At 42.7% G+C, this 24,956-nt stretch overlaps 1 protein-coding gene across 8 annotated transcripts; it reads left to right on the top strand.

Moving 5' to 3' along the window:
- The first annotated feature begins 556 nt into the window (after positions 1 to 556).
- Positions 557 to 24,906, top strand: LOC148816708 (tubulin-specific chaperone cofactor E-like protein). Of its 8 annotated transcripts, none has more exons than XM_088939873.1 (11): positions 557 to 638; positions 4,188 to 4,269; positions 4,915 to 4,983; positions 5,580 to 5,634; positions 5,825 to 6,043; positions 8,890 to 9,029; positions 9,307 to 9,488; positions 9,887 to 10,143; positions 11,496 to 11,622; positions 13,020 to 13,136; positions 17,667 to 24,906. In XM_088939873.1, exons 5-11 carry the CDS (start codon positions 5,848 to 5,850, stop codon positions 17,989 to 17,991), a joined length of 1,344 nt encoding a protein of 447 aa, XP_088795999.1. In that variant the 5' UTR covers positions 557 to 638; positions 4,188 to 4,269; positions 4,915 to 4,983; positions 5,580 to 5,634; positions 5,825 to 5,847; the 3' UTR covers positions 17,992 to 24,906. The 8 variants fall into 8 exon arrangements, with proteins under 8 accessions (XP_088795999.1, XP_088795997.1, XP_088795995.1 ...); XM_088939871.1 differs by lacking the exon at positions 4,915 to 4,983 and adding an exon at positions 5,044 to 5,197 and having other exon boundaries at positions 5,806 to 6,043; XM_088939869.1 differs by lacking the exon at positions 4,915 to 4,983 and adding an exon at positions 5,044 to 5,197.
- The last annotated feature ends 50 nt before the right edge of the window (positions 24,907 to 24,956 follow it).

Genomic DNA, 24,956 nt, shown 5'->3' on the forward strand with positions numbered 1-24,956 from the left:
CTTTTGTTTGAGCAGTTTCCAGGTTCAAGGACACATCGGTCACATTATCAAGGTGTGCGTGAAGCGACCGGTACAGGATTGTGAAATAATATGTGCATTTTTTAAACTCGTGCCGTCTAAGGACACCGTGATCTTTATTCAAAAGAAAACCTGTGCTATACGTACCCGGCAGTGCTTGAGTCTACGTCCAAGAGCGCTGTTTACACGGTGCCGAGCGGTGATTGGGTGATTTCAGCGCATGGTCTAACCCCCAAAATACAAAAACACCAGACTCTGAGACCAGGTCGTTATCCGAGCACGAAGATCCAATTATAACGGAAACGTGGAAAACAGGAGTTAATCGTACCCGAACCCCTAAACCTCATGATGTCTAATCGTAAATTGCTAATAAATAGATACACGCGATCGCCCAATTGTAGCTTGAGCGGCATCAAACACAACTAATCGCCAGTTGAGTGACGTCAGTTTTACCCAATAGGCAGTCGGATAGGCAGCCCTCAGAGGCCTGGCGCCCTCCCCTTGCTCTGCAGTGTGCGGTTACAGTGTTTCTGTGTGCTGCGTCACTGCCGGAATGAGGGGGGTTGCTGTGACAGCTGGAGCAACAATAACAAGAACCCCAGAGCGCGAGAGGAAGGGGGGTGAGTGGCTGATAAAAGCTGTATTTTGGGGGCATGACAACGGCAATCCTTTCGCTGCGAGCGGGCCCCGGGACAGGTGGGGGTTGACAGGGTGACCCCGCCGGCCTGCGGGCTGTGAGAGAGCTGTCGTTCGGTCGGTCAGGCAGCGCAGGGGTCATTGTGTTGTCTGCGGATGCGTCTTACAGTGGCCGCGCTTGTGTGGGGATGATGTCTTCACCTGCGCGGCTGTCCGAGGCAGCAGCTCATACCATGCAGGTGAACTAGCTGTCCGACTGGAATTATGAATAAATCAGGCGCTCGGTCTTCTTCTTAATCTTAATGTCCCTGAGCCGGAGCTCTGCTGTATTCAGGAGCTCTTTGGGTCAAATAAGTTACCTTCTTACTGCGTTACTGTACCCGCAAACCGAAAGCTAACAGGAATTAAAGCGACCCCTGTCTTAAAACGACTCGCCAGATTCACTGCGAGAGAAGATATTTTCTGTAGACTTCGGGAAGAACTCGCACTTCCAAATCACTTTACACGAAGGGAACACCGATGAAGACTTCTGTGCGTTTAAAGGAAGTGTAAATTCTCTTGAATAGAGCAGGCTGTTGTTTAAAAGTGCAGTACAGTAAGTCCATTCAAATACCTGTCCGGACAAGAGCAAACCGTGCTTCGTGCTTGAGAACCGGACAGAGCTGAGCACTCTCACACTGCGCCCAGTTAGGCGAAAGAGGATTTAATCACTATTACAAATAAAAAAGTAGTGTCTGTCCTTTTCAAATTCGGAAATGTAATCCAATGGGAAAGATTATAGAAAGGTACAGTAAATACCGAAAACAATATATTCCGATTAATGCACCCCATGCGAACACACTGTTTCACAGTATATCATCTTGTTACTGTAAGTCTGAAATCATAATTGATCATAATCGATACAGTGCTTTGATGTGTGTATTCTGATTTTTCAAAAACTGAGTACAGTAGTGAAACAAAGTTTCATAAAGACGCATATTTACCGTTATCTATGTCGCATAAACATTAGTACACTGGATCAGCACCGCCTTCACTCGCAACAGCTCAGACAGGTGCCAGGAGGTTCGTCAAATTAGAAACAGCACATTCTGGGAGAAGCGACTCCATCGTAGTGCAGCTTTTGTGCGCCCTCTATGGGCCACGTCTGTAAGAACTGTGCAGCTGTCTTCCGCTGGCCCAATCATGACTGCAGGTCAAGGTGACGTCTCCGAGTAAATTATACTAATGAAGAGGAGCTAGCCTTACCGCTCACCTTTAAACTATCAAGGAGATGATACAGAGCTCTACAGGACTGTCCCAGAATGGCTTCTGTTTTTTAGGGATGTTTGCATATCAGACCTAACAGGATGACCTGGGATGAGAGGAAAAACTGAAAAATGGGGAAATTCTGGTTAAACCCTTCCTAACCGTCAGTTATATTGTTCTGGGAGTTTTTATGTTCAGGGAGTGAAGTCATAGGTCACATCTAACAGAAACTCCTGCTTCTGTATTCATAAAGTATTATTATTATATTTTTTTCTGCTTAGCAAATGCCCTTATCCAGGGCTACTTACTATATATACAAATTTTACACAATATGTATCAAATACATGGGACAATCTTGCAGATACATTACAAAGAAGATTGCAGGGATACACTTTCTAGTGCATCAATTTTGTGTGCAGTTGATAGCTGCAAAAATAAATTCACACAGAAAGTATGCATCATTCTGAAAACGGATTAGTATTTTATATTTACAAACATGCCATTTGCTGAGTGGAGTGGACTAGAGACAAATGATCAAGTCCAAATGTGGATGATTATTGCTACATGAATTCCTTTTGCACTCCTAGTGCATTTCTATTGGAGTATGTCAGTAAGGGTGAAGGAGACTGAGCCTTTTCTCCTTTTTACTTCAAAGTTTGAGTCCAGTCCCTCCACCTCAAGTTTCCTTAACAACCAAAAGTGCCCAAAGGTATACCAACTCAGTTGTCATGGCAACAGTTTGTTAGGAAGCCCTCTTTTGGTTCTATCAGATTTACAAATAAATAGCTGGAAGTTGATCCAGCTTAAAAGGTTTTGTGAAAAGATATGTTTGCTGTTACGTGCATGAAGGGACCTAATTAAGAAGTTCAGAATCCTCAAAGGCACTGTTTAGGTTTACGATTTACAGTGTAACCCAAACGAGAGGGCACAAGTGGAAACTATGTGGAAGTGCGTTCAGAATTGAGTAATGGAGGCACATCTTTACACAAAGGGTGGTGGGAACATGGAAGGACAGGGTGTTACAATATTATAAAAGTTATAATTTTAAAGACAGATAAGTACAGACTAATTTGCCTAAAGCAAGAAGTCATTTAGAAGCAATACTGTTAATAATATATTAACAGTATAGCTGAATAATGTTTTTTTTTTCCACAATTTTAGTCCTGCTTATATTTTTGTCTATCAAGCAAACCCACATGGCTCTTCTCTGGCTCCCTCATACCCTGTCAATCTGCTCTCCACTGATTCCCCTGGGAAGAGACGGTTGGATGTGTGCAGCTTTGCTTGCTGTACTTTCAAGAGTGAATGGAGCTTGTTATTGCTCGTTGACAGTGGGTTTTAGTTTCGGGTGTTCATTGGCCAGAAATCAGAAGTGAAGTCAAAGTGAGCTGAGTGTGGAGAGGAGGATCAGAGGGAGCTGTCTTTACAGTGCCACCTGTAAGGGGTATTGGGCCTGACAGGAGCCTCTCTCACCAGTCCTTGTCAGCATGGCTTCATTGCGCTGGCTGACACTCACAGAGGGTAGCCTTCATTGAACATAAAGAGGGGTCCTGCCAGAGCTGCAGAGAATTGACAATTGATACACCTGAGTGCCAGAAGAAATCGTACTGTTCCTTTGTGGGTTTTTTTTGCTCTTGTTGTGCATTTTTATAATTTTGAGAAATGAAAATCTAAGAGTGTAGATGAAGTGTAATTTTGTAGATGTATTTATTTTTTTCAGTTTTTTTATTATTTATCTTCTCTTAGTCATTTGATCAGGATGCACAGAACCAGTGGCTGAACAAGACAGTTCAGGACTGATTCTCAGGACGCAGTGTGCTGGGCTCTGTAGTGAGCAAGTGTGCACTCTCTCCTGTTAGTCTGCCTTGGCCACATGCTGCATGCTCTCTGTTGCTCTTCAGTCTTATTGAACTGCTCACACCCTCTCAGCTGTTGCAGCAAAAACGTGATCTGGGGTGGACTGCTTTGGAGGGTGGGTTTGATATCAGCATTTCTTAATCTTCAGTGCACAGCTTCACAGCAATTATTTTTGCTGGAATAGTTAGAAAAAACATAGCAAAGAACTGTCTAAAAATGGGCTGTAAATTGCAGAGAAAGGATGGTTTGGTGACAGGGTAATAAAGAGAAGCAGTATAAAGCAAAAGGTAATTGATTTTGTCTCATTTTATTGTGTTCTAATGGTGAACGAGACTGAACCTGTATCTTAAATGAAAGAGAACGAACCTATAAAAAACAAACATGCTTCTGTGAAAATACTTTTGATGGCAAAGTCCGTTTCCTGTCCACAGCTGCCGCTCTGTCCTGACAGTAAAACTGCCGTGACCTGTTAAGAGCTCTGGAAAGCTGGATCAGACAAAGCAAAGTATCAAGGTAGGAGAAACTGTCATCCCTACTGATGAAAGATGTCAAGGGTGATGTTTTGTCAGCCTGTATAAAGTTTTGTGGTGCTGTGACTTGGTCAGCGTAGAGGGAGGAGCTGTTAGATCAACAGTGAAAACACATCCTTACAAAGCAGAGGATGTTCGTGCTGGAATTGTGAGGAAACCATAGTAAATTTAAAGATACCACTGTAAACTTTCATTAGTGAGGCTTCTTTAGTTTCACCTTTGACATGAAGCAAATTAACATCTTGGTGGGTAATAAGGAAGTTAGTAATCTGGCTCAAACTAAGGTTCTTATTCACACACAGCGCAGTACACAATTCATAAAATTGTCGTATAAAGTTTAATCAATGACACTGGGTCTAAAAATGCTCTTGCATGTTAAATTGGGTTTGTTATAAAAAAAAGGAAACCATTTTTTGAGTAGTGTCAAAAATAAATTGTTGATTTGCCTTCTCCGAAAGAAAGAATTGTGAAAGGAAATGTTTTACTCATTTCAACAGAAGCATGCAAGACATGCGTGCAGAAGAACCAGGAATAAATTGCCATGAGCTCTTCAGTCTCACTTTCCTACACTGAGCCCAGTGGGAGTCTTGTGAGAGACCCCAGTGAACTCCTTGTTTCTCTGTCATAGGCTAGTGCTGCTCAGACACAATGATATCACAATGCAGGCAGGATGTGATGTCTTGTGACATCACCACTGGTATGTAAATTGATCGCTAATGATCATAAGCATTGTAGTTTCTCTTTCTGTCCTCTACAGTGGTGACCTGGTGTTCTGCTGTTCCTTGTATCCTTCACTGTATCTGCGCCTTGCTCTTTGCTGTCTTTCTTAATCTCTGACATACCTACCCAAGGAAGGGGACAAGTGTCCAGGGGACAGAGGTTGTTGCCTTTCTGTGCCTCTTACTGATAGGGTAAGAATACACCCACGTTCACTGGAGTTTGACAAGTTTTTGCAGAAATGCTGTAGATTCATGTAATTTGACCGCAGTAAAATTATTTTTGGAAACTGAGTAGCGTTGGGTCCACAGTATAGTCATCTGTGGTATTGGGTTACCCTGGTTGTTTTAAAACCATCACTGAAGCTGTACTCCTGGAAGAAAGTTTAACCACTTATGGAAACAATGTATTTAGTTTAGCAGATGAGCAGTGTTTATCTCACTTTTTACAGTAAATTGATTTACAAGGAATCATTTAAGAAACCTGAACCAAGAAACCACTGGAGTCTTACTAGCCAGAGTTGTAAAGCCTTACACAGAGACTTACTTGCCTTTCTGTTCATTTCTGTGTGTGCAGACACTACAGAACAGCTGTGATAGTGGACCTGAGAAGCACGCAACTGCAACTTCAGGTGAGAAAAGGCCATGAGGGTTCTCTGTTTGTAGGAGTTTGCTCCAGGCAGTACTCAAAGGGCTGATTGAGGTCTTAACTGTGTTCTCAATGTATTACTACCTTTTTGCTAAAGGGGGGGGGGGGGGGGAGGGAGGGAGAAGTCTTATTCCAGTACGAACTAATGTGACAGCCTGTGTGTATCGTCTCAGACAGCCCACCCTGCCTAACCTCTATGAGTGTCTGGCTCTTTTGCCGCTGCGGCCCAGCAGACGGGGAGGTCTTGTGGGACGGGGCAATGGAGCAGGCGGAGGGGCGCACCTTCATGCAGGTGATCAGTGAAAAGTACAGCCCCGAAAACTTCCCCTACCGCCGTGGGCCAGGCATGGGCGTGGTGGTGCCTGCTGGGCCACAGGGCTCACCCATGAAAGGTAAGAGCATAAGGAGTCCATGTCTATCTAGGTGCAACACTAGTGACCCCAAAAAATGCCACTTAAGGCTTGTGCAATCTAACCATAACTTGCCCCCTAATGCAACGGGTAAATAGTTTATCACTTTTCCTGTGATCTGCTATGTTTCCCAAGTAGGGCTAGACTTTTGCAGTGTATGAAGTGGGTCTCCTCTTTGTGAAGTGCTGTGGGATCATTTGGGCTGAAAAACACTCCAATTAAATGCACAAAGTTATTCTAATATTTTTATATCTCATATGGGCTGGTGAGAATTCTTTGGTGGGACTGTAAATGTATTGCCTTTTTTAAAATGAGCTGGCCACATGTTTAGAACTCATGACTTGTCGTTTTTATTCTGGCCAGTTTTGATCAAATATTTTAAATACTTATAAGAAAAAGAAAATACTGATTTTACAGTTGTGAGAAAAAGTTTTTGACATGTACATTACATGTATTCCTGCAATAATTACTCCTAAAATGTGATCTTTATCTCTGTCATAATAGTACATAAACGCAATCTGATTAAACAAATAACACACAAACATTTGTACCTTTTCATGTCTATACTGGAGATTTTATTTAAACATTCACAGTTTGTGCTTGAAAAAGTATGTGAACCTTTACATTTAGTAACTGGTGGAACCTCCTTTAGCAGCAATGACCTCAACCAAATGTTTCCTCTAGTTGCTGATCAGTCCCCCACATCAGTTTGGGGGTATTTCGGCCAATTCCTCTTTGCAGAACTGTTTCAATTCATTAATGTTTTTGCGGTGTCTTGCGTGAATGGCTTGCTTCGAATCATCCCTCAGCATTTCAACAGGGTTATAGTCAGGACTCTGAACTGGCCATTCCAAAATGTTAGATTTCTGTTGTAAGCCATTCTGTTGTAGATTTACTCCTGTTTTTAGAATCGTTGTCATGCTAACCCAACTTCTATTAAGCTTCAGATCACGGAGGGATACTCTGAAGTTCTCCTGTAGAATTTGCTGATACTATTTGGAATTCATTGTTCCCTCAATGATTGCAAGCTGTCCGGGCCCTGAGGCAGCCCCAAACCATGATGCTCCCTCCACCATGCTTCACATTTGGGAGGAGGTTTTTGTGTTGGTATGCAGTGTTTTGTTTCCTCCAAACATAATGTTGCATAATTAAGTTCCACTTTTGTCTCATTTGTTCACATAACATTGTTTCAGTAGCATTGTGGAACGTCCAGGTGGTCTTTGGCAAAGTTGAAAGGGGCAGCAATGTTTTGTTTTGGAGCGCAGTGGTTTCCCCTGTGGTATCCTCCCCTGCACACAACTCTTGTTCAGTGTTTCTCCTCTTGTGTACTCATGAACACAGACATTAGCCAGTACAAGAGACACCTGCAGGCCATATGGTTGCAGGCTGTTACCATACGGTTCTTTGTCACCTCCTTGAGCGTTGTATGGCTTGCTCTTGCAGTCCTTTTTTAGATGGACGACAACTCAAAGACCCAGTGTTTAGCAATGCTTTTGTAACCCTTTCCAGCCTTATGAGCATCAACAACTCTTCTGAAGTCCTCTGAAACATCTTTTGATTGGGGCATGTTTCACTTTGACAAATCTCTGTTGTGCAGAGTAGACTCTGTTGGTAACCAGACTTTGTTGGGGGGTTTTTAGGGCAGGGCAAAACTCATTCCTGAATGTCATCTCATTGATTGGAACTCCAATTACTCTCTTCAATAGATGTAATTATCCTAGATATTTACATACTTTTTGCAGCATAGACAGTGAGTGTTTAAACAACGTGTCCAGTATAGACAATAAAAAGTACAATTGTTTGTGTAATGTTTAATCAGATTGTATTTTCCTATTATTATGACTTAGATGAACACCTGAACACTTTAGGAGCAATTAATGCAGGAAAACAGATAATTCCAAAAGGTTCACAAACCTTTTCTCACAACTGTATATACTAATCAACCTCTACTGATACTGATTAAAAACACTGCTAGACTCTATACAGATTCAGTTCTTCTGTAATGAGTGTAATTAACCTTAGCTGCTACAAACCAGGTTTAATTGGTTTTGTTTGGTTTGTTTTATTGGTTTGTCTTGGGAGAAGAATAACTATTGTGTCTTGTCTCTTCAGGATAGAATATAGCTAGAACTTGGCTTAGGCTGACTGCAGGTCAAACTTAAATGAATTTTGAAGTGTGTTCTCCACCTTTGTTCATTCATCATCATCATCATCATCACTGTCCATAGAGATGAACTCCGTTGGTGTCCAATGCAGTGTCCATTATTCCCCTCCACAACCATCGACCCTTGGCTGCGTGGCTGGTGTATCACTTTTGTTTCCATTGACATTGCATTAGATTTCAGTCCTGTTTTTGTTTTTAAGACTGGCAGCATCTGCACTCTGCCGGTCAACTCTCCTCCTTTTTCCGGGCTTGGGACCGGCACAGAGTTCAGCTGGATTGCGGCCCCTATGGCGGAGTTCCTCTGTTCATTCATTAAAATTCTGTATATTGTTATTTTGCAGAGAAATACACAAATGATGACTATGCACCTTAGGAACATAACATAAGAAAGGTTATGACCAAGAGGAGGTCATTCAGCCTCTTAGACCAGATTATATCAGAGCTTGGATCTTCCAGTGAGTCAGCTCCTCCTAAACCAGTCCTGAATGGGGGTTACCATTGTATAAAAGCAGGATCAGAAAGACAGTGTCATATCTTGGATTTGTATGAATATGTGATGGGCAGACGGGAGCAGCTGTGATATCATCCGGGTGCGTGGATTAATGTGCTAGTGAGTGACTTCATTTGTGTTCTCCTCCCAACCCACCCCCTAAACCGTCTGCAGACCGGCTGAACCTGCCCAGTGTGCTGGTGCTGAATGGCTGTGGGATCAGCAGTGCTGGTGACGAGAGTGAGATTGCAGCCTTCTGCGCCCATGTGGTGGAGCTGGACCTGTCTGACAACAAGCTGCAGGACTGGCAGGAGGTCGGAGTCCTGCTGTAATGTTGAATAATGTACAGTGCAGTGTAATAGTGTAGCATAGAGCACATTGCAGTACAAGCCCCCAGTCCAGTACAGTTGTGCACAAAACTCACACAGTGGATCTGCTGACCTGCGGCACTGCATGATGAAATGCATGTGGAAATTCCTACACAAATCCAGTATATTTATGCTATGCTATTTTAGCAAGGAAGACCTCTGTTCAGGTTGTAGATCCAATGGCTCTTGTGCTTACAGTCTGGCTCCTGGTTTTGTGTTACAGATCAGCAAGATTGTATCGAACATCCCCAACCTGGACTTCCTGAACCTGAGTTCCAACCCACTGAGTGAAGCGGTGCTGGAGCGCAGCTGTGCCGAGTCCTTCAGCAGGGTGCGACGGCTCGTCCTCAACAACACACGTGTCTCCTGGGACACGGTGCACACCTTCACTGGGGAGATTCCTGAGTAAGACCCATGTGCTTGCTGCCGCCGTGCCATCCAATTTCGTTCTCATATAGCGCCTTTCACCCCAGAGCATCCTCAAGGCACTGTACTTAAATTAGACACACAAATGCAAGTACAGTAAACCAAAAAAAAATACAATCATGTAGAAAATAAATAAATAAATGATGAACAGTTACTTGAAAACTTTAAGTAACAACATCTAAAAACAATGGGAAAGTTATTACAGGTACTTTAAATAGGTTGTTACATTATTTATTGATTATATAAGACCATTGGCAACATGTTGTTGGAGATATAATCCCCTCACACTAATTAAAGGGTGGTCCACCTTTAAGAGTAAGTTTTAGGTGTTAGTAGAGGTGGGAATGGTAATGATGAGCCTGTGTCTGTGTCTGCAGGCTAGAGCAGCTCTTCCTGTGCCTTAATGAGTATGACACAGTGTCGCCCTCCACGGTGCCCTGCCCCTCGCTGCGCCTGCTGCACATCACTGACAACAACCTGCAGGACTGGAATGAGGTGCGCAAGTTTGGGGTGCTCTTCCCTGGCCTGGAAAGCCTGATCTTGGCGAACAACAACCTTGCCTCCATTGAGGACTCGGGCGATACACTGCGCAGACTTTTCCCCAGCCTGCGCTCTATCAACTTGCACAATTCAGGTATCGGCTCCACTGGCCATGCTCTGGGCCTGAGACCTGTCATCCTATGTCTACATGCTAATTATATACTCTTGCCAATCTGAGAGCAGATAGGATTGCTGTTTTTTCACCTGCCCCACTGTGCAGAAATTGGGCTGTGAAAGGATTGTGTTCTGTGACATGTGAGCTGGGCCACACTGAAGTTGTGAAAAATGGCTTGGTTTCCCAGGGAAAGGAAAGTCAGAAGCAAAGCTGTCATTGATTTTATTTATAATTGTTACTGGCATGGTGGCGTAGTGGTTTAGCTTTGCTGTCTTTAGCATTGGAGCCCTGGGTTCACTCCCTCGGATGCTAGCTGAATGATGTTTGTATGTTCTCCCTGTGTTCTTGTGGGTTTCCTCCAAGTGCTCAAAGACAAAAGCAGTTAGAAAATGGATGGATGGATTATATATTGTGAAATACGTCAAATTCTGTTTTTTAAAGTCTAGTTTCAGAGGCCGTAGGCTCCCAAGCTGTGAGCGGTGTCCTGAGCTGTATAAGCACAGTCTGCTTTCCTGTAACTGCACTGATCCAGAGTGCTTAGATTTGTTTGAAATGATTGTTGCCAATATCAAATACCTGCCATTACATTGTTCTGCAGCAAAAAGTGACCTGATTGCTGAAATTGCAGCAATTTTGGCTCCTGATTTCCTTTCCTGCTGCACAATAATGGGAGACTTTGTTGAAACACTATATCCAGCCTTAGCTGAGAACAGTGTTTTGTACTGTTTTTTTTCTTTTTAATCTGTCCATTAAGCTGCAATGCAGTCCCTGGGGGAACTTAACTACTCAATAAAGCTCCACCTCAGCTGAGCTGGTAACTGATAAAGCAAGGAGGACACGTTCCGGTTGGATAAGGGACAGTGGATCTCCCAGTGAGGTCCAACGTGACGTTCCGTCTGTGAGACACTGTTCTCTATGTAGGCCAGTGTTCTTGGAGTGATGTAAGAGTGTACACATAGGAGCCTTTTATAAGCTTTTAGTTAACCTTTATTTAACATACTGATCCCATAAAGATTAAATTCTCTTTCACACAGGGGACTTAAACAGAACCTATTCACATATTTCTGTCTGAACTTGGTTATTTCTGTGTGAGGTTGCAGTGGTTTAAAAATCCAGTGTAAATGCGATGTTCAGTATTTTCATGAAGTGTTTTAACCAGGCAGTGTCATGACTTCAGTGTGCCTGAACCCAGAGAATGGCACAATCTTGATGGGGAGAGACTCAAAGCAGAAAGGAAGAACTGTGGCATTTCCTGATGACAAAAGACACACAGTGGACAGTGATTCTGTCTTTCTTCAAAGGAGCCTGTGCTTTGCCGTTTGTGTTGTTAGGTCTGAGCACATGGGAGGACATTGAGAAGTTGAACTTCTTTCCCAAGCTGGAGGACGTTAGGGTGCAGGGAATCCCCTTACTGCAGACCTATACCAACACGGAGCGCCGTAGTCTCATCGTAGCACAGTGAGTGTCCCCACACAACATCAAGACACAGGGATGCCCTATGCAGTGACTCAACACATTGCTTACTGGCACCCTGCACACTGACTGAGCACACTGCATACTAGCACCCACACACTGACTGAGCACACTGCTTACTGACATCCTGCACACTTATTGAGGACACTGCTTACCCACACCCTGCACACTGACTGACTAAGTGCACTGCTTACTGACACCCTGCATACTGGCTGACTGAGCGCACTGCTTACTGGCATCCTGAACACTGAATGAGGACACTGCTTACCGACACCCTGCACACTGACTGACTAAGTGCACTGCTTACTGACACCCTGCACACCAACTGAGTACACTGCTTACTGGTACCCTGCACTCTGACTCAACACACTGCTTACTGGCACCCTGCACACTGACTGAGCACATTGCCTACTGGCACCCTGCACACTGACTGACTGAGCGCACTGCTTACTGACACCCTGCACACCGACTGAGCACACTGCTTACTGATGCCCTGCACACTAGTTGAGCACACTGCTTATTAGCACCCACACACTGACTCAACACACTGCTTACTGGCACCCTGCACTCTGACTCACTGCTTACTGGCACCCTGCACTCTGACTCAACACACAGCTTACTGACGCCCTGCACACTGACTCAGCACACTGCTTACTGGCACCCTGTACACTGACTTAACACATTGCTTACTGACGCCCTGCACACTGACTGAGCACCATGCTTACTGACACTCTGCCCACTGGCTCAACACTTTGGTTACTGGTGAATTACACACTGACTCAACACACCGATTAGTGGGGCACTGCATGCTGACTCAACACAATGCTTACCAATGCACTGCACACTCACTGAAGACACGCTTACTAATGCCCTGGATGCTGTTTCTTGCAAAAGTTTATTTATCATGGAATATTTTTGTTTTTAGTGTGTTCAATTTGCTTTCTTTCTTTGGACACTTAAATACCAATTTATTACTCCAACAAACATAAAATATACACAAGTGAAAACAAGCCTTTCAATAAAAAAATCTAGAATATAAAAATAAAATCTATATAAAGGTAATATCTCACACTGGTTGTTGAGAAGAGATGAACCTCCTGTCCAGCACTTGATTGGCTACAGTTGCAGGGACTCCTGCCTTAATAATTGAATTTGAATTGTAATTGTCATTGTAATTGAAGCTTAGACATCATAATAAATATGAATCATATAATTGGTTTGCATGCAGCTGTCAAGCATTTTGCATCAGTGCTGCAAATTGTCATTTCTTGTAAGAATGGCCTGTACAGTGATAATCTGGCCAAATCAGATCTATGCATCTGACAGACTTTAAAACAATGGAGCATGATTCTCAGTGCTGTGTGACTGTGTCTGTCCCACAGCTTGCCTTCGGTGTCAATGCTCAATGGCAGTGTGGTGACAGATGGGGAGAGAGAGGACGCTGAGCGGTTTTTCATACGCTACCACCTGGATTATCCTGAGGAAGAGCTGCCTTACAGGTATAGTACACTCTCCTTCCAAAAACAGATCCACTCCAGTACATGCTCCAATTTTCTCAAGAAGCTGTGTGCTGTCAGCTCCAGTCAGCCAGAGCCTGGGCTCATGATAACCGGTGAGTTGGGGAACTGCACCATGGAGCTGGCTGGGATGTGATGATTCTACACAGGATCAGCCTGTGAATCTCAGGTTCTCATGCCCTTCTGTACACTTAACTGTGTGAGACTGAGTGAGATTCTCTTTTTGTATTTGTTTTTACTGGTTTTTAATCTTTGGGATTGTGATATGTGTTTGAGCAGTATTTTCTCCCTTACCTGCCCATACTAATTTGCAAATGCTTCTTAAGCAAACCAGGTATAGTTTCCCAGACTGCCCAAGCAGAGAGGAGCTGCTAGCATGGTGGGCTGAGGAGTGACTAGAGAGATTGTCTGAAAGAAGCATGTTGGCCTCCGATAGCCCTATAGGCAGATGTATATATGGACTGTGTTTTTTAAAACTGACATACAGGGAAATCAGACTTGTGACACTTTAGAAAGAGATATGCCATGCTGGAGCTAGATCGGATGTCATTTCCAAAACTACAACCCTGCCATTCTCTGTAGGGTATCAGGGGCATCATTGGGGGTGGAGGAGAAGAAGGGGGGGTTACTGGGAAATGGAGCGTGCTCCAAGTCAGTCACATTCCGCTTAACCTCGGGAGAATGCAGAGAAGGGATTTGTGGCGGGAGAGCAGTCTCTGGCTGGGGAATCTAACCTTTGGGAGACAATGTGGCCAGTCTGTGGCCACTCAATGGTGTCTTTGTGAGCGCTTTGCTGATCGGAAAGCCGATACATGAGATGGCAGCCTGATTTTTATTTTTTCCTCCTGTTGGATGGTGCACTTTACCCATTTCCATTTGTAACTGGATCTGATGTTCCCCTTTTTAAGGGATATTTGTACGAATTGTCTGGCTCTAATTATGACATAGGTAAAGTGCCTTTTTGGACAGAGAGATTGAGATTGCTCTTGGGAGAGGGGTCTGCAGTTGAATTGTGGTGTGGACGTCTAGAGTATTGAATAAGGAAGTGATATCACAGTCATAATACAGCTCAGGGATTTTCCTGCATATCTCATGCAGGTCTAATCAGCATAAGATGGTGAAAACTCAGAAAGAGAAGAGATTGCTCTGCCCTTTTGTCTTGTTCACCTTCTTGGAGTTTATTGATCTCAGAGTTTCACCAGATTCACGCCTGAAAGATCACATTAAATCAAGGTGAACAACTTGAGTTCATAAAGTGATCATCTGTAGCTCCCTCTCTCTGATTCTCTTCCTTTGCAACATGTCAGTAGGGAGCAGGGGCTGTGGTTTCAGAAGAGTAATTAAAAAAAAGTCCTGTCTGTCTGCACCAGTAAATACCAGGTGTCAGTAGAGATTTTAACTTACCCTACATTTGTACTTTTTGAGTAGAAAAGGAGAGCTGGGCAGTCTTAGAAGTTGAGAGAGGTGTCTTAAAGCATAATGAAAGTCAAGGAAAAGGCATTAATGTGTTGGTAAAATTACAATGTAAAAATACACAAAACTAAGCAGACTGCCCTCCACAAAACTCAATATTCTGGTGATGTTTTATTAGGGGAAGTCTTTCTCTCTTGTACCTGGGAGTCATAAGAATGGTTACAAATGAAAGGAGACCATTTGAGCCATCTAACCTAAAAGAAGCCTGAAAGAAGCCAAGCTATCAACTTCAGCAACATGGCTGGGCAGCTTGTTCCATACTCCTACCACCCTTTGTGTAAAGAAGGATCTCATCTAGCTGCTTCTTGAAAGAAGATAGGGTATCAGCTTCATCAGCAATGCTTGAGCAGCTCATTCGAAACTCCCACAACCCAAATATTCCCCCAGAACACTCTACTCTTCTCTAGAGCACGAGCAGCAGCTCCAATAAAAATGCTCCTTTTCATCTGGGTAGTTTTGGAGGCAGGGTGGGAGACAGGACACTCAGGCACGGTCCGGGAATTATTTTTTTCTCCCCCGTTTCAAACTGTGTAGACTTGGCTTTGACCCTGTGCCAGCTTTCCAGGTGGAGAGGCATGGAGGGACAGGATGGAGACAGAGGCGAGATGGATGTCCTTTTACTGTCCCCTTTCTCCTGGGCCTGCTTACCCTCCCCTCCCCGATCAAGGCTGCATGGGCCGGCTGCAGACATGCAGACTGGACCCTCTTTAGGGAGACGGGCTAACAAAGCAACTGTTTGACGTGGGGCTAGAATGGAAGCCCCAGTTTTCAAAGCACAGCCTTTTCCCTTTGAGTAACCCTAGCCTCCCGGGCGGACCTTCTGGGTTCAAGCGGCTTTTTGAAAGAGGAATAGGGGGAGAGATTGGGGTGGCGGCCTGATTCAAAGAGAAAGCACAGTTTTGTCAGAGGGAAGAAAAATTGTGCTCTACAGCTCTTTTGTAGTGGAGAGTCAAGCAAGAATGAAAGGTGAGAGAAAATAATAAAAAGAAAAGTAATAGTTGTTTTTTTAGAAAATGGCAATATGTAGCTAAAAAATAAAATAACTTGAAAGATTTAACAGTGGCTGACAAAGGAAAAGAAAATGCTATGACTGCACAGAGGGTAGTAGGTGGAGAGACATTTGTGTTAAAAGAAACCGTACATTTATTTGAGAATGATTGTTTGACTATAAGTACCACGATTCAGAAACTGCTGTAGCTAACAGGCTATGAGAAGCAAGCTTTCACGCTGGGGAAGTGACAGTGATAGGTGCTCATCATCACAGTTGTAAAATTAAACAACCAAACAAGCACGGTAGGTTCTTAGCACAATGTAGAATACTGCAAATGAGCTTTACAGACTAGTGAGGACTCACTTCATTCAGCAGAAAGTGCAGAAAGACATTGAAGTGGAGACCAACAGAATCCCTCACTTAACACAATAATGTAACACCCTGGGTATTGACTTCGACAGTGTCTGGGGAGCTCGTTCTAGACTCTTTAAGAAGTATTTGTTTAAAGAAGTGCCTCCTGTTCTCAGTTCTAAATGCATGTTCCTGTAGTTTCTGACTCTTTCCTTTGGTTTGTGTTTCACCTGTAAATTCCTCTGGGTATACTTTGTTGGAACCCTTGAGGATTCTGAATACTTGAATCAGGTCTTCACTGTAAAGATTAAAAAGATTCATTTGTTTTAACCTGTCAGTGTAGGACATTCCTATGAGCTTAGGAGTATATCTGGTTGCTCTGGAATCAGTCCAGGGGAGCAGTAGTGCCTTGTAACCCTGTAATCACAACTGAACACAATATTCTAAATTAGGTTTATTAGTGCAACGTACAATTTTAACATCCTTTGATAAAGGTTATAAACTTATGTTATAATCCTGGTATAACATCCTAACATCCAGTTTGCATTTTTGTTGCTTCCCAGCATTGTTCAGAAGGTATAAATAATTTTGTTGTAAGGAACATCATCAAGCTCGATGTTCATCATTTTGTGTGTTTAGTTTGTTTTTACTTCCTGCATGTAATATTCTACACTTCCATCCATCCATATATTTTCTCACTGCTTCATTCACGTTCTGGGTCATGGTACTGGTCCTGTCCCAGTAAGCAATGGGCACAAGGTGGAATACACCCTGGATGGGAGGCAAGTCCATTGAAGGACAGACACAGACACAAACACAGACATGTACACTAGGGGCAATTTTCCCAGAACCTAGTTAACCTACCAGCATGACTGTGGACTGTGGGAGGAAACCGGAGCACCCGAGGAAACATGACAATAAGTCCTGATGAACACAAACATGAGGGGAACATACTGACTCCATGCAGATAGCATTCCAGGTCCAGAATGGAGCCCAGGGCCCCAGTGCTGTGAGACAGCATTGCAAAGCACTCTACCACTGTGCCACCCATATTCAACACTTCTCTACATTAAGTATCAGTCCTGAATTTAATCTAAAATGTTTCATTTGTTGCTTCTGTAATCCTTGCTGTTTTCTCTAATCCTTGTTCAGAGAAAACTTTAACAAGTTATTTAAAACTTATGAAACATTTCTTCTTTCTAAATCCATGGTATCTCCTAAGATATTATTTCCAGATAGGTAATCCTCTTGTTTAGTTCCAATTATTGCTTCCATATTCTTACATGTTAGAGAAGTCAGATGTGTTGGTCTGTAATTTCCTGGGTCAGTTGTGTCACTTCTTTTGGATAAGAGTGCAAAATTGATATTTTTTCGGTCCCTGGGTATAGCCTTTCTTGAGCAACTGCCGGAAGATTTGTAGGCTTCTGTGCCTAGATCCAAGGCACAGAATAAATCAGACGTTTGACTGCTGAGACTCAACTTCAAAGTCTTCAACTTCAAATATATGCCTGTCTGCTTGTTACAGTGTTTGCTTCTTTTTCCACCATGTTGTATGTCCACTTAACAAAAGATGCATTGTAATAAATGAAAAAAGTTAGCAAGGATAAGACAGTGGCCATGTACAGCACCCACATACAGCTGGTGATGTCAGATGACAGGCATTGCAACGCTGGCTGAACTGGTGTCCCTTCCCCCAGGTACCACTGCCTGGTGACCAAGTATGGGAAGCTGGCGCCGCTGGCAGATATCGACCTGCGGCCGCGCTGCTATGCCAAGGTGGAGGTGCACTGTGAGGACAAGGTGGAGCTTGTAAGTATTCGGCTGGACCAGACGGTTGCAGAGCTCAAGAAGCAGCTGCGGACAGTGGTGCAGCTCCCCACTAACAACATGCGGCTCTACTACATCGACAAGGAAGTGGCCTGCGTCTTCGGGCCTGAGGAGATGAAGTATAGCACGCGTGCACTGCACTCCTACAGCATCCGTGATGGAGACGAGATCCTGGTGGTGCCCAAGTCCAAATGAGTGCAGGGACGTTTCTCTCCATCAATGGAGAAGTGCCAGGGTGGGGTGGGGGGTGTGTGTGTGTGCAGAGGAGCTCCCGTCATCCCATCTTCCCTTGTGCTTTCTCCACCCCAAACCCCCCAGTGTAACTGAGATGCACTGTTAGGAAATAACAGCAGCTGTGCTGACCTGCTTCTCTCCTACAAGTCTTTTTTATTTCTTCAATTTATCCATGTGGTGAACAGCACCACTCCACTCTCTGTATTTAAAGGATAACTCCCCTACAAATCCTGCACAAGCACAAGTGTGCATGAATTCTAGTTCCTTGCAGTCTCTCTTTAGTACAGCTTGTTGAAGACAGGGGGGTGTTTTTTTTGTCATAGTGATGCAATCGTTGCTCTTGCCCTAACTAGGAAGTTGGCTGCTGTAGGAAAAGGCTTTAGGGGATAGATACGGAAAGTCTAGGGGCTTCTACCAGTGCTTCTCAACCAGCCTCCAAGTCTTGGCTGATTATTGCTAATGACTGGAAGGCTATGTTCGCTCTAGAAGGTCAGCTATTTGATGTTACATGAAGAGGGGTATTGGGGAGCTACTGGAATTGTACTGCTCTGCAGGGCATTGGGCTTTTTCTACACTGAACTACATAGCACTGTACTGCTCCACACCACAGTGTGCTACGTTGTACTGTACTAGTCCAGGGTCCGAATAGTGTCCATTTGTGTATTTGAGAGAGAAATTGAGCCGCTGTCTTCTAGCCTACCACACAGATCTGGGAGTGATGTTGCTCGGATTTTAATTGGAAAATCAAGCCTTATAACATTTTAGTAAGGTGCTTTACTTGAATAAGCCCAACAACTCTGTGATTGGTTGGTGTTTGTATTCCAGTGCCGCCAGTAAGGTCCAGGCTGATCTGTCAACCCAGATATGCCGACTTCTGTGCTTTCCTCTCAGCCCTTTGCTCTACTTTCTTCTCTGCATACATTACCAAGTTAATTAATTTGTAGTTAGAGCCCACATATAAATGTGGTTATTATTTATTGATTATGCAGATATCTGTGGCCATAAGCCTTTTAAAAAAAACAACCATTGCTGCAGTTATAAGATGACCCCAGTGAAGTTTTGATCATGTTCTGCATGTTAAATCCATGTGGACTAGACCTTGCTGCAGTCTGTGTGTCCCTTTCATCTGTGTATTGAGAGTTGACAGTACAGAATGAGCAGCTGTCTTCTGCCCACAGGCTGGTTATCACTCAACTGTGAGCACACAGCTGTGTCATAATCAGGATGAGATTTTCCCTCAGATGTAAGGGAATTCAAATGAAATACAGAGAGCCAAAAGTGAAAGGGTAAAAGTGGTTTGTAATAGCTATTGAACCAAACTTCCTTGAAGTTTGGTTCTACGTTGTTAAAACATTGGAGGACGTTGATGACAAGAGTGAATCCTTTCTCTGCTTTCTTTCTTGCTGTGTATCCTACATGTCAATGGCCATTTGCTGTTAGCACGTTTCCACACTCCAGGACTGACTTCCACATTACTGAGTGTGGCCCCTCATCAGTATTATTTAACAGTGATGTAGATAAATGTTGGGTTATTTAATCAAGTTTTACATAGTGAATAAGTTAAAGATCAAGTAGTAATAATGTCCCCCACAACTTTGATCTTTTGCCTACTGTCGTCTCCAGCAGCAATCTTGTCTGTTATCAAGACTAAACTGTGGACAATGAGCAACAGGGTCTTTAATGCTTAATGAACTTCCAAGGCATAATTTCATTCATTTGGATATTTTCAATAATTAATCCAAACCTCTTTGTTTAAGATGAATACATCATTTTTACTATTTATTTTTTGTCTAGTTTTTGTTGTTTCAGGATTTTATGTTTTCAAGAATGTGCTTTAGAAAATAAATATTATTGGAGCCCTTGTGCCCCTTAAGAAGCCTACCAAAAATTCAGCTTTGAAAGAAGACAAACCATTTTATTAATCCTTGATGCCTGTAGCTTAAGCTCTTTTTGATTAAACTGTGACATATTTGGAGAGCACAGAAGTGAAGTCTGGCTACACTAGGATAAAGGAAACAGAGATGCATTTAAGACAAAGTTTAGAAGATTTAAAGGCATATTTAGACACCCTCCTTTTGTTCAGGAGAACTGTTGGTTCTAAAATAAAATAAAATAGTGAAACTCCGAAAGTGCAAAGAGGAGGTCCCTAAGATTCTAGTGAAAGGCAGAAATGTGCTCAGTTTTCATACCTCGTGTCTTATGAGACCTGTTCCTACCAGAGTCTGTCTGTCCTCATGGGGGCTTTCAGTGTGCTTGCCTTCTGGCTTGATGTGAATGAGCCTCTCAGACGTGACACAGAACTCAACCATAAGCAGCCATCGCCCTTTCCCCTGAGTTCTACAGCCAGCGCTAAGGGCCCAGTGCTCAGTGCTGAGCCTGTGCTTATTGCAGTACAGCATGGTAAAGTATTGGGAGGCGCGTTCTTGCACATGGTGGAAAACCGTGGTGAAGACGAGGGAAAACACAATGTCAGTGTGTAAGTAATGCTACAGTGTGTAAGTACTGTGCAGATTTACCATTAACTTTGTACCATTGTTCACCACAGTGGACTCGGACTATCTAAGCTAGCACAAGTGTGTACAGGGGGTGAATACGGTCTAGCCTGGAAGTCAGTGTGAGGGATTTGCACTGTCACCTGGCATTTGAGTTGGGGCTGTCTAAAACACAGATGTACACAGTGGAAGGGTGCAAATATGCAGAAAGATACAAGTGAGATTTGTTCAAATGAAGAGTCTTTATTTAAAAATGAATCTGTAGAGATGGATGTTAAAAATTAAGACCAATATGAACATTACAGGAAATGAAATGAAAATATTATGTCAAAGCCAAATGTCTTATAGAGAAAATCTTATGTAAATTATGATTATATATAGTGAGTGTAAAAAGTATTGATCCCCCATTGGACCTCTACCACATTTTGCTCTGTTACAACCTCAAATCACAACCCATTTGAACATGATTTTTTTGTATGATTAAGAAAACATACATATTGATGGGCACAATATTTTTTATTATAAAATAACATTTTATGAACTGAAAAAAACTGAACTGAAAACTCCAGCTTAGACAAATATTCACCCTCCTGAGCTTAAGCATTTAATATTTAGTTGCTCCCCCTTCTGCAGCAATTACAGCCTCAAGGCTTTTGTGGTATGTTGTAACCACGTTTTCACATTTTGCGTGTTTATTGTCCTTGTAAAATTGCTCCAGTTATTGCAGGCTCTAGTAACCGGAGACAACAGAGCTGTGGTGTACAGCAATCTTCAGTTTCTGCCACAGATTTTATTACGGGATTTAAGTCTGAATTTTTACTGGGCCACTCAAGGACTTTAACCTTCTCCTTTTTAAGCCACTCAAGGGTTGTTTTTGCTTTGTGTTTCAGTCATTTTGTTGTTGAGATATGAGTCTCTGTCCCAGTTTCAGATATTTTGCAGACTGCTCCGGGTTTTGATCTATGATCCATACTGCCCTCTATTTTGACAAGCCTACCAGTCCCTGCCGATGAAAAGCAACCACCCAACAGTATGCTACCACCACTGTGCTTCATAGTGAAGATGGGGTTTTGTAAGTGATGAGCAGTGCTCTTTTTTTCACCAGACAAAGCTTGGCATTAAGGCTAGATAACTCAATTTCTGTCTCATCAGACCACAATTCTTTCTAATTTGGTTCAGAGGTTCCTACATGTCTTTTTACATATTCAAGAGGGGACTTCATGTGAGCTTTTTTCAAATATGACTCTCCCCTCACCCCTACTGCCCAGATTTGAGGAGCACCTGAACTATTGTTGACTCAGTCAGTTTGTAGGTCTTGGAGGGTTGTTTTTGGCCTCTTGACTGCTTCTCTGGCCAGTGTTCTTCTTTCCCGGTTGCCGAGCTCTGGAGGACGAACTGGTCATTGATGATTCTTAGTAGTTTTATGTGTCTTCACTTCCTGATATTGATTTAACAGTGTTCCATGGAATACTCAGTGATTTTGAAATCTTGACTGACTTTTGTCTGTACACAACCATGTCCCTTAGTTGTTGCAGAAGCTCTATTGTCTTCATATTACTTTGTATGCAATGTCCAATGGTGGGAACTCACACAGACAGGTGTGTTCAATTTGAATGGTTAACCAATATTATTGCACACAGGTGGATTCCAATTCACATTCTGTGTAAATTCTGAAGGCAGTAGGTTGAGGCAGAGCTTACTAAGGAGTTAACACTCCAATGCTAAGGGGGTGAACATTTTTGCAGTGAAGATTTTTAGGGTTTTTATTTTTAATTTATATTTTAGATCCAAGCTTTTAAACACATTGATATTGTAGAGGATGTTGTATGGATCAAAAGGAAAAATAAATACATCTATTGAGTTTTCAGGTTGTAACACAGTAAAATGTGTCAAATTGTAATGCACAATCAGGGGAATCATTGGGGTTATGCATATTCAAACTGCACCTTTCCATAGGGACTTTTCTTTTTGGAGTTTTTATGTTGATTTCAGTGGTGAGGCTGACAACGACCAGAGAGCCATGGAAACAGAGCATGTCATTTCTGTCTCTCCTGGACTGAAACTGGGGAGTTTATATCACCAGATAGCACAGATTGTTTTATTTCTCACTCCTCTTTTGTCTGTATGTATTTTAGTATCCTTTGATTTTCTTGCTTGATTCTTTTTCACCTTTCCAAGTCAGCCTTTTGCTAATGACTTTTCAGAAAGTTTCAACAAGCCATACTGCACAAGTGGGCTTCAGGTGGCCTTCTCATTGTCTTCTTTTGTGGGAATAGTTAAGCTGCGAGGTTGGTGACAGCCTTTGTAGAGAAGGAACGTAACGGAGTCTCTCAGGTCGTGTGTAGAGGTTACAAAAACAAGTTGTTAGTGTGGATGCCTGTGTGTTGGCAGAAAACGGATAGCCCTTGGGTTCTTGCAGTTTTATAGATCATAGATCTGGAACAAGGAAATTTGCAGTTCTGCAACATGTAGTTGATAGCACCCAGACCAATCTACCACTGAAAACAGTTGTACTTACAAATTCCTGGAGCAATACCAATTACAGGTGAGTGTGTGAACAAGCAGGGCTAGGTTTGGAATAAGAAGAAGGAAAAGAGGCATTTTGTATTCGCGCCCTCTGCCCCTTTTGCTAAAAAGTTTAAAGGCATTTTTTTGTTCTGTGCTATTTTTACTTTCTGTCTTTATGTTCATTAAAACTCATTGTTTTCCAGCTATCAGACTCCAGGAGCTTCCTGCACCACACTTGAGTGGTCCTGTCCCTTTAAAATCGGAGACCATGCAAATCAAACACTTGAACATTACTTTGTGTTGCCTCTGCTTGTCCTTTAAGTTTGAGCTGTATAACTCTATATGATAAAACTGATGTACATTCCTTCTGTTCTTTCTTAAGACAGGTGTTAATATTACATAAAGGACAAATGAGTGACCCTCTTGAGTACACATGGGGCTGGCACACTGATGTCTGTTGTAGAGTTGATCATTCTGCCTTTTTATTCCAAATCCTCATTATCAGTCTGCCTCTGCTACATAGTAAGGCAGTTGATAGTAAAAGAAGTTCTTACATTTTGGTTCGAGTGCTTTTAATTCAATGTTCTCTGACTGTGTGCAAGCGGTATTGGTGTATTCTGTTCAGGTACAGAATAGGTATGAAGAGCTCTGCATAAAAATCAGGAAAATAAAGTTACAGTAAAAAGAGTCCATATGGTGTGAATGGCATGGCATGGTTTGATGTAGCATGGGCTAATGAGTGATTAGTTAGATGCATTGATGCAGTCTCCTTCTTTGTCTTAGTATTGAAGCAACATAGAAAAACAATCTTGAGATCATCTTGCAGTCGTCAATCAGTTGCTTTTTTCATGCTTTGAATTAGCACTAAAAGACATGCAGATTGTTGTACTTTCATATCTTACATAGAAGGACATCAATGGCTTCATAATAGGATTGACTGTGCTTTTCTCAAGCACAAAGACTAACAGACAGACAGCCAGGAGCTTTGGACTTTTACAACTGCAATAGGAATACTGCACTGATCTTCACACAGTCTGCATGTCAGCCAGGCAGCGTCGGGGCCAATAGGCTTTCTACCTTTGTAGGGAAAAATATATTTAAAGGTATATAAATCTATATAGAAAGAAAAAGAATTATATATGTTTATGATGTCAGTGTTGAAGTGTTTCTGGTTTGAGGTTCTGTTATGAAGGAGTGATGTTTGGAATGAGAAGCAGAGGGCTGAAGAATCTTAATTCAGTCATTCCAGACTCCACAGCACTGAGTACAGCCTGGTCGCATTACTAATTTGCTGTAGTACTATGTAATGGATTTTCTTAGTGAAAGCAGCAAAGTTAGTTACACACTATACAAGAAATTTACACACTGTTGATTCCAGTGCTGTAAAATTTGTCCCAGACTCAGAGGGAAGTCCCAGAATACAACCACTAGATTGCATTTTGTACAGTATTTAGCCAAAGAACGTATTTAATTCAGAAGATATAAAAACATCTCTTAATGTATTGCACAAACAAATGGATTTTCCTGTGTATTCTGGTTTTTCCACCAAGCTCTGCAATATCCAGGGCTTAGTGGAATCATGGATTGCCCATTCCCCACGCCCTCAGGGGGTGCAGTGGAGGGGCAGGGAGACAGGAATTTCAGAATCCATGGCATATTCTGGAGTTATTCTGTCACTCAGTGATGCACCCCAGCTGCAGACAATACCATGAGAGCAGCTTCTGAATTCTGGGGCAGGAGCCAGCCTGTGTGTGGAGCCTTGCTGTGAGTTCCAGGGTGTGCTCAGCCAGAAGAGTCCTGCTCCCCTTCCTGTCTCTCAACTGTCTCTTTTGTCAACTATTGGTTTATTAAACTTTCAGAGTTTGATGATTTTAAAGACCTTGCCTCTGTGTTTATTTCAAGTTAACCCTACCTTTCAAAGCTTGA

The sequence above is a fragment of the Atractosteus spatula genome, chromosome 22 (genome assembly GCF_055471065.1).
Source record: "Atractosteus spatula isolate fAtrSpa1 chromosome 22, fAtrSpa1.hap1, whole genome shotgun sequence".
NCBI lineage: Eukaryota > Metazoa > Chordata > Actinopteri > Semionotiformes > Lepisosteidae > Atractosteus > Atractosteus spatula.

Bases quoted from the DNA above. Each gene is read 5' to 3' on its own strand.
- LOC148816708 (XM_088939873.1), top strand. From the start codon at position 5,848: ATGAGTGTCTGGCTCTTTTGCCGCTGCGGCCCAGCAGACGGGGAGGTC. The intron at 6,044-8,889 runs GTAAGAGCATAA...AACCGTCTGCAG, and splicing joins ACAGGGCTCACCCATGAAAG to ACCGGCTGAACCTGCCCAGT. The intron at 9,030-9,306 runs GTCGGAGTCCTG...TTTGTGTTACAG, and splicing joins AGCTGCAGGACTGGCAGGAG to ATCAGCAAGATTGTATCGAA.